Source organism: Microtus oregoni, unplaced genomic scaffold (assembly GCF_018167655.1).
Source record: "Microtus oregoni isolate MIOR12 unplaced genomic scaffold, Mior012 000062F_ref0000492, whole genome shotgun sequence".
Taxonomy (NCBI): Eukaryota; Metazoa; Chordata; class Mammalia; order Rodentia; family Cricetidae; genus Microtus; species Microtus oregoni.
Window position 1 is genome coordinate 9330836 of NW_024543872.1, and position 16497 is coordinate 9347332.

Here is a 16497-nt window from a genome sequence, read left to right on the forward strand (position 1 = left end):
AAGGAGCATTCAGTGAAACCCACTTTTAACAGTGAACAGTGGGGTGTCTCTAGCAGGGCAGACTGAGGTTAGATTTGAGAAGGTTATCAACAATGTAATTGGTCCTGTACATGGTCAAGGGTCAAAGAGGATTAGAGTGACAAAATGAGCTACTAGTCAGCTACTAGACAGGGTTTCTCTGTGTAGCCCTGGCTGACCTAGAAGTTGCTTTGTAGACCTCAAACTCACAGAGATCCACCTGTGCCTCCCTAGTGCTGGAATTCAAGGGGTGCACCACCACCGCCTGGTCCGAGGGGTCATTTCTTTGTTACATGGGACAGCGCTTACCCCAGATATAAAGTTGAGTTGTACAGAGTTCCAGGTTAACGTAACTAATAAGATCACGCACGCACACACACGGAAAGCACAGAGAAGCAAACAGAGAGCACTGTCTTTAGAAAGAATCTAGAGAAATAGCTTGAGGTTCTCTTTCCTCCCCGGTTCAGCAGCAGCCTCAGACACAGGTGCTTCAGTCCAGAGCAGCTGGCATTCCGTTCCTTTCCTGCCCTCACAAAGCTGGATGAGTGGCCTACTCTTGGAAGCCTGATCACACTGCTATTTTATTCAGCATTATTTTACATTAGCCATTCTGTTCCAGCACTAAACAATCACATTTGTGGCTTTTAGGTTGTGAAGGCTGGACTCGAGCAAGGAGATGACGCTGGTTATCTTGCTGAATCACAGGTAAAATTATCTCCAATTTAACTGTAGAAAACTAAAGACCTATAGCTGTGTTTAAAGCTGAAAATGTATATACATAAACTATACTATATGTAAAAAACAGACTATATAAGAAAGCTCACACTTCTTTTCTTCCGGTGGTTATTCTTCTGAGAAATGGGATAGTTTCTACAGATGCTTGAAAGTGCTCCGTAATGAGGGTGTGATGAGAACAAGAGCAGCCAGTCGCTTCAGAACCTATCACCAGAATGACTCCAGTCTGCACTCCGGCTGATTTTGTTGTGACAGAATGCATACATTGAGGGCTGAGATGTAGGTCAGTGCAAAGCAATTATGTTTGGCAGGTGCAAGGCCCTAGGTCCAACCCAAGTACCACAGAGAAAAAGGAAAAAGCAAGCACTGATTTACATATACATATATATTGCTTACTGAGACTTAGAGATGCAACATTTTTGGTAAATTAGAGAAGAAAACTGTCTTGCGCTCAGAAACAAAGAAGCACATGTCGACCAGTATCGCCCCTTTCGCTTTTCTCGAAAGTTAATAATGGTACGCCAGATTTAAGGGAGTGATGGGTAATTTAAGTTTTATGCAATCATTGAAGAATTTGATAATAGGACAAAAAGTAATCAAAAGAGCTTAGAGAAAGCGCTAGAAAACCATATCTCATGGGTATTTTTCATGCATTCCTCATATTTTAAGCATCATAACCAGATCCACACACATATGTATGTACAGAGCAGTAGAAGCCTCTGTCTCAGAACTGAGTAGCTGTCCTCACTGCATGCAGTTGGTCCTCCCACATCTACACTCTTGCATCCAACCACTGAACAGAAATGTTCAGGAAGGAGGATTGTTGGGATCAAGAGGGGATCACAAGAGAATGGGAGGGGAAAGGGGGCAATGGGTAGATATGATCAATGTATTATATACATATAAAAATTTTAGCAACTAAGTATATATAATATCTTGTATTAGGTGTTTTAGGTAATCTAGAGTCAACTTGAAATACAGAGGATGTGCATATACTGTATTTTATGTAAAGAACTTGAGGATTTATTTGTGGATTATGACTCTCCTGAGGTCCTGAAACCAGTGTTTACATAGATTCCAAGGAGCGGCTGTACATGACGTGTGTGTGTGTGTTTGTGTATATATATATATAAACGCTTTTTATATAAAACCACTTATCAAGCCTATTGAATTCATGACATGATGGATGTTACCCATAATTTGAAATCTACTGGTTTACCAAATAGAACATGCTTTCTCAGGATTAAGTATAGAATTTATTCTGTGAACTAAGAGACCAAGGATGCAAACCCAAACTACTATACCCAGCCAAGCTATCGTTCACTATCAATGGAGAAAACAAGACATTCTAGGAAGAACAAATCTAAACAATACGTAGCCACAAATCCAGCCCTACAGAAAGTAATAGAAGGAAAATCACAACCTAAGGAATCCAACATTGCCAACACTGCCTACAATAACTCAGGCATCTAGCAACCCTTCACTAGCACAACTCAAAGAAGGGAGACACACAAACTCTACTACAAAAAACAATAAGAATAACCGGAGTAAACAACCACTGGTCATTAATATCACTTAATATTAATGGGCTCAATTCACCTATAAAAGGGCACAGGCTAAGAGATTGGATACGAAAACAGGATCCAACATTCTGCTGTTTGCAAGAAACACATCTCAACCACAAAGACAGGCATCTACTCAGAGTAAAGGGTTGGGAAAAGGTTTTTCAAGCAAATGGTCCTAAGCAAAAAGCAGGTGTGGCCATACTAATTTCTAACAAAATTGACTTCAAACTAAAATCAATCAGAAGAGATCGAGATGGACACTTTATACTCATAACAGGAACAATTCATCAGGATGAAGTCTCAATCCTGAATATTTAGGCCCCTAATATAAAAGCACCCACTTATGTAAAAGAAATATTACTAGAACTCAAGGCAGACATCAAACCACACACACTAGTAGTAGGAGACTTCAACACACCTCTCTCACCAATGGACAGGTCAATCAGACAGAAACCTAATAGAGAATTAAGAGAATTGTTCGAGGTAATGAAGCAAATGGACTTAACAGACATCTATAGAACACTCCACCCAAATAGGAAAGAATATACCTTCTTCTCTGCAGCTCATGGAACCTTCTCAAAAATTGACCACATACTCGGAAACAAAGGAAACCTCCACAGATACAAAAAAAATATCAGTGTCCACTGTGTCTTACCAGATCACCACGGATTAAAGTTAGAAGGCAACAACAATGCTACCCCCAGAAAGCCGACAAACTCATGGAAACTGAACAGTCAACTACTGAACCACACCTGGGTCAAGGAAGAAATTAAGAAAGAAATTAAAGTCTTCCTTGAATTTAATGAAAATAAAGAGACAACATACTCAAACCTATGGGACATGATGAAAGCAGTGCTAAGAGGAAAGTTCATAGCACTAAGTGCCCACTTAAAGAAAACGGAGAAAGCATACATTGGGGACTTAACAGCACACCTGAAAGCTCTAGAAAAAAAAGAAGCAGACGTGCCCAGGAGGAGTAGAAAACTGGAAATAATCAAACTGAGGGCTGAAATCAACAAAATAGAAACACAGAAAACAGTCCAAAGAATCAATGAAACAAAAAGTTGGTTCTTGGAGAAAATCAACAAGATCAACAAACTCCTATACAAACTAATTAAACGACAGAGAGAGAACACGCAAATAAATAAGATCAGAAATGAAAAGGGGGACATAACCACAGACACAGAGGAAATTCAGAGAATCATTAGATCTTACTACAAGAGCCTGTATGCCACAAAACTGGAAAATGCAAAAGAAATGGACATTTTTTTGGATAAGTACCATATACCAAAGCTAAACCAAGACCAGGTGAACAATCTAAATAGACCTGTTAGTCGCGAAGAATTAGAAACTGTTATCAAAAATCTCCCTTCCAAAAAAAGCCCAGGACCAGATGGTTTCAATGCAGAATTCTACCAGAACTTCCAAGAAGAGCTAATACCTATACTCCTTAATGTATTTCACAATATAGAAACAGAAGAGTCATTGCCAAATACCTTTTATGAAGCTACAGTTACCCTGATACCAAAACCACACAAAAACCCAACCAAGAAAAGGAATTACAGGCCAATCTCACTTATGAACATTGACGCAAAAATTCTCAATAAAATACTGGCAAACCGAATCCAAGAACACATTAGAAAAATTATCCATCATGATCAAGTAGGCTTCATCCCAGAGATGATGGGCTGGTTCAACATACGCAAATCTATCAATGTAATCCACCATATAAATAAACTGAAAGAAAAAAACCATATGATCATTTCATTAGATGCTGAAAAAGCATTCGACAAAATTCAACACCCCTTTATGATAAAGGTCTTGGAAAGATTAGGGATACAAGGGTCATACCTAAATATAATAAAAGCTATTTACAGCAAGCCGACAGCTAACATTAAATTAAACGGAGAAAAACTCAAAGCCATCCCCCTAAAATCAGGAACACGACAAGGATGTCCACTCTCTCCATACCTCTTCAATATAGTGCTTGAAGTTCTAGCAATAGCAATAAGACAATATAAGGGGATCAAGGGGATTCGTATTGGAAAGGAAGAAGTTAAGCTTTCGTTATTTGCAGATGATATGATAATATACATAAGCGACCCCAAAAACTCTACCAAAGAACTCCTACAGCTGATAGACACCTTTGGTAATGTGGCAGGATACAAGATCAATTCCAAAAAATCAGTTGCCTTCCTATAAACTAAGGACAAGGAAGCAGAGAGGGAAATCAGAGAAGCATCACCTTTCATGATAGCCACAAATAGCATAAAATATCTTGGGGTAACTCTGACCAAGGAAGTGAAAGATCTATTTGACAAGAACTTTAAGTCTTTGAAGAAAGAAATTGAAGAGGACACCAGAAAATGGAAGGATCTCCCTTGCTCTTGGATTGGGAGGATCAACATAGTAAAAATGGCAATTCTACCAAAAGCAATCTATAGATTCAATGCAATCCCCATCAAAATTCTTCACAGATCTGAAAAAGACAATAATCAACTTTATATGGAAAAACAAAAAACCCAGGATAGCCAAAACAATCTTATACAATAAAAGATCGTCTGGAGGCATTACCATCCCTGACTTCAAACTCTATTACAGAGCTACAGTATTGAAAACAGCTTGGTATTGGCATAAAAACAGAGAAGTCAACCAATGGAATCGAATAGAAGACCCGGGCTTTAACCCACAAACCTATGAACACCTGATTTTCAATAAAGGAGCTAAAAGTATATTATGGAAAAAAGAGAGCATCTTCAACAAATTGTGCTGGCAAAACTGGAAGTCAACCTGTAGAAGAATGAAAATAGATCCATATCTATCACCATGCACAAAACCCAAGTCCAAATGGATTAAAGACCTCAATATCAGTCTGAACACACTGAACCTGATAGAAGAGAAAGTGGGAAGTACTCTACAACACATGGGCACAGGAGACCACTTCCTACATATAACCCCAGCAGCACAGACATTAAGGCCATCATTGAATAAATGGGACCTCCTGAGACTGAGAAGCTTCTGTAAAGCAAAGGACACTGTCACTAAGACAAAAAGGCAACCCACTGACTGAGAGAAGATCTTCACCAACCCTGCAACTGACAAAGGTCTGATCTCCAAAATATATAAAGAACTCAAGAAACTAGACCGTAAAAGGCTAATCAACCCAATTATAAAATGGGGCACTGAGCTGAACAGAGAATTCTCAACAGAAGAAGTTCAAATGGCCAAAAGACACTTAAGATCATGCTCAACTTCCTTAGCGATCAGGGAAATGCAAATCAAGACAACTTTAAGATACCATCTTACACCTGTCAGCATGGCTAAAATCAAAAACACCAATGATAGCCTTTGCTGGAGAGGTTGTGGAGAAAGGGGTACACTCATCCATTGCTGGTGGGAATGCAAACTTGTGCAACCACTTTGGAAAGCAGTGTGGCAGTTTCTCAGGAAATTCGGGATCAACCTACCCCTGGACTCAGCAATACCACTCTTGGGAATATACCCAAGAGAGGCCCTATCATACAACAAAAGTATATGCTCAACTATGTTCATAGCAGCATTGTTTGTAATAGCCAGAACCTGGAAACAACCTAGATGCCCTTCAACGGAAGAATGCATGAAGAAAGTATGGAATATATACATATTAGAGTATTACTCAGCAGTAAAAAACAAGGACTTCTTGAATTTTGCATGCAAATGGACGGAAATAGAAAACACTATCCTGAATGAGGTAAGCCAGACCCAAAAAGAGGAACATGGGATGTACTCACTCATATTTGGTTTCTAGCCATAAATAAAGGAAGGACATTGAGCCTATAATTCGTGATCCTAGAGAAGCTAAATAAGAAGGTGAACCCAAAGAAAAACATAGGCATCCTCCTGAATATTAACCTTCATCAGGCGATGAAAGGAGACAGAGACAGAGACCCCACATTGGAGCACCGGACTGAAATCTCAAGGTCCAAATCAAGAGCAGAAGGAGAGAGAGCATGAGCAAGGAACTCAGAACCGCGAGCGGTGCACCCACACAGTGAGACAATGGGGATGTTCTATCGGGAACTCACCAAGGCCAGCTGGCCTGGGTCTGAAAAAGCATGGGATAAAACCGGACTTGCTGAACATAGCGGACAATGAGGACTACTGAGAACTCAAGAACAATGGAAATGGGTTTGTTTGTTTTTTAATTTTCAAGACAGGGTTTCTCCATAGTTTTTGATTCCTGTCCTGGAACTAGCTCTTGTAGACCAGGCTGGCCTCGAACTCACAGAGATCCGCCTGCCTCTGCCTCCCGAGTGCTGGGATTAAGGGCGTGCGCCACCATCGCCCGGAGGCAATGGGTTTTTGATCCTACTGCACGTACTGGTTTTGTGGGAACCTAGGCAGTTTGGATGCTCACCTTACTAGACCTGGTTGGAGGTGGGTGGTCCTTGGACTTCCCACAGGGCAGGGAACCCTGATTGCTTTCGGGCTGACGAGGGAGGGGGACTTGATTGGAGGAAGGGGAGGGAAATGGGAGGTGGTGGCGGGGAGGAGGCAGAAATCTTTAATAAAGAAAGAAAGAAAGAAAGAAAGAAAATTTTAAAAAAAGAATTTATTCTGTGGGCCATTATTTCATGTTGTTATGTATGTAAGCAATATTATTAGAGAGTTTCTTTCTTGACTATTTGTAACCCTATAATTTCACCAGTGTGTGCTAGCAGTGTTGACAATAGCTAGCGTTGAGAATCTAGTCATTTTGTTAGTATTCTCATTAATCCCCATGACAATGTTGTAAACTAGGCATCCATTTTCCCATTTGAAGAGTGAAGAAAGCATGACAGTAGGGAATGGCAAGATCATGGTGCACACCCTACTGTATCAAACCCAGATGCCAACCTTTATTCCGGGAACCACTACAAAGGGACTCGTTCTTACTGTTAGGACACTTTAAAATAGCAGTGGGCATGGTGCTAGACTGTCTGCTGCAGTGCAGAGAACCACAGTGGGCAGGACTTTCCACTCAAGTTCTGCCGTGAGGCGTGTGACCTTAACATCTGGACCTTTTAGACTTCCACTCTAGTGGGTTACTGCAGACAGTGGTGAAGATCCATTTGGGCCTGAGACTCTAGACAAGTGGTTCTCAACCTGTGGGTTGTACATATCAGATATTTTTTTATTGATATTTACTGAGCTCTACGTTTTTCTTTGTTTCCCTCCCTGCCTTCCCTTCCCCCCTTCAGCCCTCCGCCAAGGTCCCCATGCTCCCAATTTACTCAGGAAATCTTGTCTTTTTCTACTTCCCATGTAGATTAGATCTATGTTAGTCTCTCTTAGTGTCCGCATTGTTGTCTGAGTTCTCTGGGATTGTGATTTGTGGGCTGGCTTTCTTTGCTTTATGTTTAAAAACCGCCTATGAGTGAGTACGTGTGATAATTGTCTTTCTGGGTCTGGGTTACTTTACTGAAAATAATGTTTCTAGCTCCATTCATTTTCCTGCAAAATTCAAGCTGTCGTTATTTTTTTTCTGCTGTGTAGTACTCCATTGTGTAAATGTACCACATTTTCCTTATCCATTCTTCAGCTGAGGGGCATTTAGGTTGTTTCCAGGTTCTGGCTATGATAAACAAAACTGCTATGAACATTTTTGCTTCCTTGTCAAAAATCAGGTGTTTGAAGATGTGTGCATTGATATCTGGGTCTTCTATTCAGTTTCATTGGTCTTCCTGTCTGTTCTTATGCCAATACCAGACTGTTTTCAGTACTGTAGCTCTGTAGTAGAGTTTGAAGTCAGAGATTGTGATGCATCCAAAAGTTCTTTTATTGTACAGGATTGTTTTGGCTATTCTGGGTTTTTTGCTTTTCCATATGAAGTTTAGTACCGTTCTTTCAAGATCTTTGAAGAATTTTGCTGGGATTTTGATGGGCATTGCATTGAATCTGTCATATCAGATATTTACATTAGACTTCATAACAGTAACAGAATTACAATTATGAAGTAGCAACAACAATAATTTTATGGTTGGGGATCAGCAAAACATGAGGAACTGTATTAAAGGGACACAGTGTTAGGAAGGTTGAGAACCACTGGCTAGATCATTGGCAAAAGTTACCACTCCTCTGCTGTAAAGAATCTGAGGGCTCAGTTATAGTAAAAACCTCTTTCAAAGCTGGGTGTACTGGCGCACAAATCCCAGCACTTGGGAGGCAGAAACAGGAGGATCTCTGTGAGTTCAAGGTTCAGCCTGTTCTACAAAGCAAGTTCCAGGGACAGCCAGGGCTACACAGAGTACCCTGTATCAAAAAACCAAAAATAGATAGATAGATAGATAGATAGATAGATAGATAGATAGGCAGACCTCCTTCAAAGTTAGAAGTGCTCCAGAGGGGGATAGACAATAAAGAGAACACCAGTGGCAGGGGAGCTGAAGCTGCACCCGGGTTCACTGAGATGCCTGTGGAACTGAGGCATGGGGTGTTGCCTCTGCTCTGCAGAGAATGAACTGAAGGCATCCCCATTACTAGACCCTGAAGTTCCACCTTTCTTTCTTCCCTTTACCTTTCAGAAATTCGGAGAGCTTGCGCTGACCAAAGAATCGAAGGCACTGATGGGACTTTATAATGGTCAGGTCCTGTGCAAGAAGAATAAATTTGGAGCACCACAGAAGAATGTTCAGTAAGCTGCCCTGCCTAGAAAGCCTGTGCATTTGCTTTGCACCAAGTGTGTAGGTATCGAACGTCCACAGAACCAGATTTGTCCTCAGCTTCTTCTGCCCTGCACACAGTAGAGCTTTTATTTCTGCCCTGTGCACAGGAGAACCTTTATTCCAAGTATATTCTTGTTTTCAGATGCTCTGAGTTCTCTAGGTCCTTCTACCAGCTTTACGGAGCTTTCTTTTCTTTCTTTTTTTTCATTTTATGTTCATTAGTGTTTTGTCCGCACTCATGTCTGTGTGAGGGGTCAGAGCCCCTGGAGCTAGAGGTACAGACAGTCATGAGCTGCCTTGTGAGTGCTGGGAGATAAACCCGGGTCCTCTGGAAGAGCAGCCAGTGCTCTTAACCACTGAGCCATCTCTCCAGCCCCTATCGAACTCTCTTATTTCATAATGATTTTCTAGTGGTCTGGTGTAGGTCTTACTTCCCAAACCAAAGGTCCACTGCTGGAGCTGTAACTCAGCTCGGTGAGTAAATACCTACGGGGCGTACAGGAGTTCAGTTCCCAGTACCACACAAACCAAGTATGGCGATGTGGTACTTTTATCCCTGAACTCGGGAGGTGAAGGCTGGAGGATCAGAAGTTCAAGGTCATCCTCTTCGGGAAGAGTTCAAGGCCAACCTAGGCTACTAAGACCCTCTCTCAAAACAAACAAAAAAGCAAAAACCTAAAATCTACTAGTAAGGAGCCTGAAGTATTGTGGCTGCAGGGCCATAGATTTTGGGAGAAGGGAGAATGACAAAAAAGTTAACGTCACTAAGAAGACACTGACAGATTAGTCTGCAGACAGATCTCTGCAAGATTAGACCTGGTTTTCTGTGAGCTTCGAGCACAGCTGAAAGGTGGTGGAGTTCTACCTTTACAGAAAGACCAGTTCTTTACACTCAGTGAGTTTTACGTTTGTCTTTAAAAATAAAAAATTAAGCAGATGGTGGTGGCGCACGCCTTTAATCCCAGCACTTGGGAGGCAGAGGCGGGAGGATCTTTGTGAGTTTGAGGCTAGCCTGGTCTACAGAGCTAGTTCCAGGAGAAGCTCCAAAGCTACAGAGAAACCCTGTCTAAAAAAACAAAACCAAAAAATCAGAAATTTTCTGTAGATAGAAATCATCAAAAGCTGTTAGACTTGTGCCCGGTGTGGCTGGTTTGTTAGGGGACAGAATGGCTGGTGTTCCCCAACTACTAAAACGCCTGAGATGCTCACCGGAATCATTTGATCATCTCCTTCCAGGCATCTCGCCATCCTCGGTGCAGGGCTGATGGGAGCTGGAATCGCCCAGGTCTCTGTGGACAAGGGTCTCAAAACTCTGCTTAAAGACACCACAATGATGGGGCTGGGCCGGGGACAGCAGCAGGTGTTCAAAGGGTAAGTCTGCAGGAAGCAGGGCGGTCGGCTTACTCTTTTGTTTTTCATCACAGATTCCTTTTTCCTGAACATGAGCCCCATGCTCTATCGTTTTACCAAAGTTTCCTTTGTTGTTTAGAAATACTAATTATTCTTGCAACTCTTTTTCTTATAGATATGATAGGCCTTTCAGTGTTGTAGATATTTTAAATGTCATTTACTTATCCTTCGGTGTGAAACTAGTAATTCTTGGGTGTCTGACTTGGCTGAGGTTTGCATGTAGTTGCCAGTGGAGTGAATACCAGAGCCTGCATGCTCTTCTGAGAGGGCTGAGGGGAGGTGTGAGTGAATATGTGCTGAGCCCTTGCCTATGAGCCTGTGAGTGCTGACAGAGGCCTGCTGTCTGCAGGCAATACACCCATCTACAGAAAATCCAAATAATGGTTAAACAAGAGTTTTAAAGTAACAGAGGGTGGCTGTCCTTCTCCCTGTGCAGTCCCTTCTTGTGTACATGCCACCAGTCTTGCCCAGAGGAAGTGGTGTCAGCTCAGCCAAACTGAGGTTGCTTCAGCCCAGTGTTCTACACAAGCATGATGGATGAGCTGGCTGCACTAGACCATCCTGCTTGGGACTTTTTGCTGAGTGAGGGCATTTGTGTTTCCTAAGAGGATTGTGTAGCTTGAACATTGGCTGTATAGAGATACTTTATGGTAGAAAGACTGTGTGCCTGGGGTCCAACTTGACTTCAAATGGTAATAACCTCCCTCCTTAATAACCATTTAACCCCAGTATCTCTGAGCAACTCAACCTCCTCAAAATGGGAATAATGATGTAATCTCAGAGTTCCTGAACACACATAGCAACTGTGTGGCCTCCAGTCTCCTATTCTTCCACTCTAAGAATGTGTTCTTTTTAGATTGAATGACAAAGTGAAGAAGAAAGCCCTAACATCATTTGAAAGGGATTTCATCTTCAGCAACTTGATTGGGCAGCTCGATTACAAGGGTTTTGAGAAGGCCGACATGGTGATCGAGGCTGTTTTTGAGGACCTCGCTGTTAAGCACAAAGTGTTGAAGGAAGTAGAAGGCGTAAGTAAGAGCTCCTCACCCTTGTCTCCCAGAGGACACTTGAGGCAGGGCTGTATTGGGAGGGGACATGTGCCATAGCCCATGTGTGGAGTTGGGGTAGCTTGTGGGAAATGTTTCTCTCCTCCACCATGTGGGACCCAGGGGTCAAATTAAGGCAGGTGCTTTGCCTTTACCCACTGAGGTCTTGCCGGCCCCAAATGTAAGTTTTTATGTGAGTGCACACACACAGTGTACATGAGGAAGCTCAGGTCTAAATCCTGAGGGAAGAAAATGAAGTACCCTGTTCTAAGCACAGGGCTTGTTAACCTTACTCAGGTAGGAGAGAGGAAGGTTCCAATGGGGACTAAGGACGTTTTCTCCAGACAGTTTTGGATGCTCTTCTGTGGTGGTTCTCCTTTGGTCCTGCCCCTGAGTGTCCTAATTAGCTCAATCTTTTTTTTTTTTTAACTTTTAAATTATTCTTTGTGTCTTTCACTTCATGCATCTTGATCCCATTAATTCCCCATCCCTTTGTATCTGCCCTCTGCCCTTGCGACCTCCCCCACACACACAAAAAAAAAAAAAAGAATAAAATAAAATTTAGGAGAAAAAGAAAGGGGCGGGGAGGAAAAAGCAGTCTTGTCATGGAAGCTGTAGTGAACACAGTGAGTCACACAGAAAACCCTTTTATCTAAATATCTTTACTTGTAAGCGTTCATTGCAAAAAGGCATTGGTCCGGTTCGAGGCCTCTGGTTTCTGCTACACTGTTGAGGCTGGATTCTTAGATATCCTGTTGTGGCCCTGTGTCACGGAGGTCGTGCAGCTTTGTATCTGCAGGACCGGCCCCTTCATGTGCTCCAGCAGATCAGAGATAGGGTGGATGTTGGGGTGAGCCAACATATAACCCTGGTTCTGGGCCTGGGAAGTTGCAGCATTGGTCAGCCCACTAGCTGTCCCGACTTCACCACTGGGGTGCGCTCTCCAGCACTGCCCTGCTAGTACACACCTTGCAGCAGTGAGCAAGGGGTGGGGTCAGTCTTCTGCTCTTAACCTTACCTCTCCCACACCGACACCATCGGGCCCAGCTCTACTGTGCTACCCAGGTGAGGTGCAAGGACCCTCTTCTGAGTGCTACAGCTAGTGAAGGGCAGGGACAACTCTCCCACTCTTAAGATGAGGCTAGCTCTCTCATCTGCCACAGGCAGCAAGGTGGGGGGTGTCTAATAGCCTATTCTCAAGATGGGATGACATGCCTGGTGATGGCGCACGCCTTTAATCCCAGCACTGGGGAGGCAGAGGCAAGCGGATCTCTGTGAGTTCGAGACCAGCCTGGTCTACAAAAGCTAGTTCCAGGACAGGAACCAAAAACTACAGAGAAACCCTGTCTCAAAAAACAAAAAAAAAAAAAAATATAGGATGTGAACAAGGTATGTATTTGTTGTGGGTGGTAGAAAGAAAAGTCTAGGAAAGGAGAAATGGCTATAATCCAAGCATAAGAAAGACCACAGCGAGACTAGCCTAGGAAGTGAACAGTACTGAGTTGGCAATGCTGGTGGCCATGGCTGTGAACTGTGGTGAAGCAGTCATTCGTAATGGGATCCAGTGCCCCTCTTCTGGTGTGCAGGTGTACGTGCAGATAGTACTCATACATGCATAAATAAATCTTAAAAAAAGAAAGTCCAAAACTTGGGGTGGAAGACCTCTAGCTCAGCCCATCCTCACACCTGGTTTTAAGAAAATTTCAAAGCTGAGTCTACTGGTGGTTCAAGTAGTTGTCTCTTACCCGCCATAGAACTAAGCTGGTTCCTGACATTGTTCTCTAGACAGTTTCTAGATGCTTCCCTGTCCTACTGTCTCCATCATTACTGTACATATTGTCAAAGAACATCTCTAGAACAACTCATTTTCATACTTCTGCAGTGTGACCAGGTTCTGTAGAGACAGTGCCCTAAACACCATTTCAGGGCTGGAAGTGCAGTCAGTCGGCTGGTGGGAGTGCAGTCAGTCAGCTGGTGGGAGTGCAGTCAGTCAGCTGGTGGGAGTGCAGTCAGTCGGCTGGTGGGAGTACAGTCAGTCGGCTGGTGGGAGTACAGTCAGTCGGCTGGTGGGAGTGCAGTCGGCTGGTGGGAGTGCAGTCAGTCGGCTGGTGGGAGTGCAGTCGGTCGGCTGGTGGGAGTGCAGTCAGTCGGCTGGTGGGAGTGCAGTCAGTTGGCTGGTGGGAGTGCAGTCAGTTGGCTGGTGGGAGTGCAGTCGGCTGGTGGGAGTGCAGTCAGTTGGCTGGTGGGAGTGCAGTCGGCTGGTGGGAGTGCAGTCGGCTGGTGGGAGTGCAGTCAGTCGGCTGGTGGGAGTGCAGTCAGTCGGCTGGTGGGAGTGCAGTCGGCTGGTGGGAGTGCAGTCTGCTGGTGGGAGTGCAGTCACTTGAAAACCTGGTTGGGTGCCCAGTGCCTGCCCCATGGTTAGAACTTCTCTACAATAAGGTTCTCCAAGAGCCAAAGTGGTTTCTGCAGAACTGCAGTGAGACCTGAGACCAGTAGCCATGCTTCTGTTGTTAAGAATCAATCACAGCCAGCCCTCATTCAGAGCATGGGAAATAGACTCCCTCTGCTTGGGAAGAAAGCCATGCATGACCAGGGAGCAACGAGGTTGTTGCCAGCCATCTCTGGAGAAAATGATTTGGTCTTCCTAGAGTAGAAGATAGGTAGATAGACAGACAGACAGACAGACCGACCGACCCCAGGCTGGCCCTGAACTCACCGTGTAACCAAGGATGGCCTTGATTTCAGATTCCCCCACCTCTGCTTCCCAAGTGCTAGGATTATGGGTCTACAACACTGTGCCCAATTTATGTGGTGCTGGGGACCCAGTCCAGCCTTCATGCATGCTAGGCGAGCACCCTACCTACTGGGACATCTCTAGCCCCAAGAGGACTTTTCCCTCAGCCTTGATACCATGCTAACAGCTAAGTGACTGTGTTTACTGTCACGGGCACACCACACTGCCAACTCAAATTCCACTCTACTTAGTTAAAATCATAGTCTCAACCTGATGATGGTGTCACACACCCTTAATCCTGGCATTTGGGAGGCAGAGGCAGGCAGATCCCTGTGAGTTTGAGGCCAGCCCAGGCTACAAACAAACAAAAAACAACAAAGATGCAGGATCTTCATCACAAGCCTTGTTTTGTTCATCTAATGCCTGTACAATTCTTGGAGGTTTTTTAGTTTTGTTCTGATTTACTTTAATGATTCACCTTTATCTCTGTCATAATTAACATTTTGTACTCAGCTTTTGGGTGTGTTAAATGTATCTTCAACCTTCAGTCTAGTGTTTGCATTCTGTCTATGCCAGATTTGTGGAAAAAAAGATTTTCCCCGAGTAAGGGTTTCTCCATGTAGGTCTGGCTGTCCTGGAACTCGCTTTGTAGACCAGGCTGGCCTCAAACTCACAGAGATCTGCCTGCTTCTTCTTCCCGAGTGCTGGATTAAAGGTGTAACCTCCACTGCTAGGCCTTTTTTTTCTTCAGATTTGTGCAAATTTAACAGAGATGCCTTTCATATTTTGCATCCAAGTGTCAGAAAACTTGAATACGTTGAGATGGTAGACATAATGCTGAACATAGTGTTAGGGACAATGCTGAGACAGCCTAATGCAGCCAACAGTCGATGGTGTTTGTGTGCTGCAGGAATAGTTACAATGGACACTGCTCTTCACTGACACTATTAGAGTGAAGTGCCCTACACTTTCTGGCTTATTAAAGGTGAGCAGGGCTAGGGAATATTGTACCCTTCCAGACTCAAGCACATCCAGATAACCAGAGGGGTTGGCACCCATGCCCCGCCTTAGTGAAACTTAATTCAAGGCATCGTGTTTACCAAGTGCTGAGATGTAGTCTCTAGGGCAGGATAGGCCATCACTAGAGGACAGCTCGGTTAAGAAGAGCTTCTAGGTGACTCATGGTGTTTGGATGAGTTCTGTCTGTGTTGTAAGCCAGTACAGATGAGGAAGTAGACCGGGCCCAGGTGTCTCAGCTGTTCTGTGGACTACCATCCTAGGCCTGCCTAGCAGATGCTAACGCATTTCCCTCTTGCAGGTGACTCCAGAGCACTGTATCTTTGCCAGCAACACATCTGCTCTGCCAATCAATCAGATTGCTTCTGTCAGCAAAAGACCTGAGAAGGTAATGTGGACAGAAAGCCCTCAGATGTCTGACTGCTTCAGAATACAAGCCAGGAAAGAACCAGTATAGACTGTGGGATGGATGGGGGCAGTTCCCAAAGACTGAACGACATGATCCACAGGTGTAGGAATCGATGGATTACTACAGCTGAGTACACTTGGTGGCTGGTGTGCGTCCCCCATGGTAGCAGTTTTTCAAGTTTAAACTATTCGACTTCCTTTAACTTAGAATTAGGTGTTAGAGGATAGGCCCTAAACCAAAAAGCAGTATGCAGTTTAGCTATGGTGCAGTGTGTAACTGCTTAGGCTGGGAAAGGCGAAATTCCTCCCTTCTTGGGAAGACAATAGTGGCTTCAACTGATCAGCCAGAGAGACAAGAAATACAAAACAAAACAAAACATGGGCTGGAGAGATGGCTCAGTGGTTAAGAGCATTGCCTGCTCTTCCAAAAGTCCTGAGTTCAATTCCCGGCAACCACATGGTGGCTCACATGAGGTCTGGTGCCCTCTTCTGGCCTGCAGGCATTCAGAATATTGTATACATAATAAATAAATATAATATTGTATACATAATAAAATAAATATAATATGTAATAAATATAACATTGTATACATAATAAATAAATATAAAAAACAAAAAATAAATAAATATTTTTAAAAATCTCTAAACAGCCAGCATTGCTAATACTAGGTTTGTCTCCAAACCACACAAGCCTGTGTCTTCCTCCTCACGCAGTGTGGATGAGTGAACAACAGTCAGCTTTCCCAGCACATAGCAGGGTCAGGGTGATGTGATGGGCATGATAGAGGCGGGCTGCGGGTGGCAGAAGGCTCAGGGAAAGAGAGCAGCTGGTTATGAGACCACAGACCCAAGCCTCTGGACTAGACAGCAGTATTCCTGGC

The 16497-nt window shown here is 43.6% G+C and overlaps 1 protein-coding gene across 1 annotated transcript in view; it reads left to right on the top strand.

Moving 5' to 3' along the window:
* Window positions 1-16497, top strand: part of LOC121439637 (trifunctional enzyme subunit alpha, mitochondrial) — a 40212-nt gene that overhangs the window by 20082 nt on the left and 3633 nt on the right. The window contains exons 10-14 of the mRNA XM_041640178.1: window positions 667-723; window positions 8861-8970; window positions 10238-10372; window positions 11268-11439; window positions 15510-15596. Coding sequence (XP_041496112.1) covers window positions 667-723; window positions 8861-8970; window positions 10238-10372; window positions 11268-11439; window positions 15510-15596 — 561 coding nt within the window. The remainder of the gene's footprint in view (window positions 1-666; window positions 724-8860; window positions 8971-10237; window positions 10373-11267; window positions 11440-15509; window positions 15597-16497) is intronic.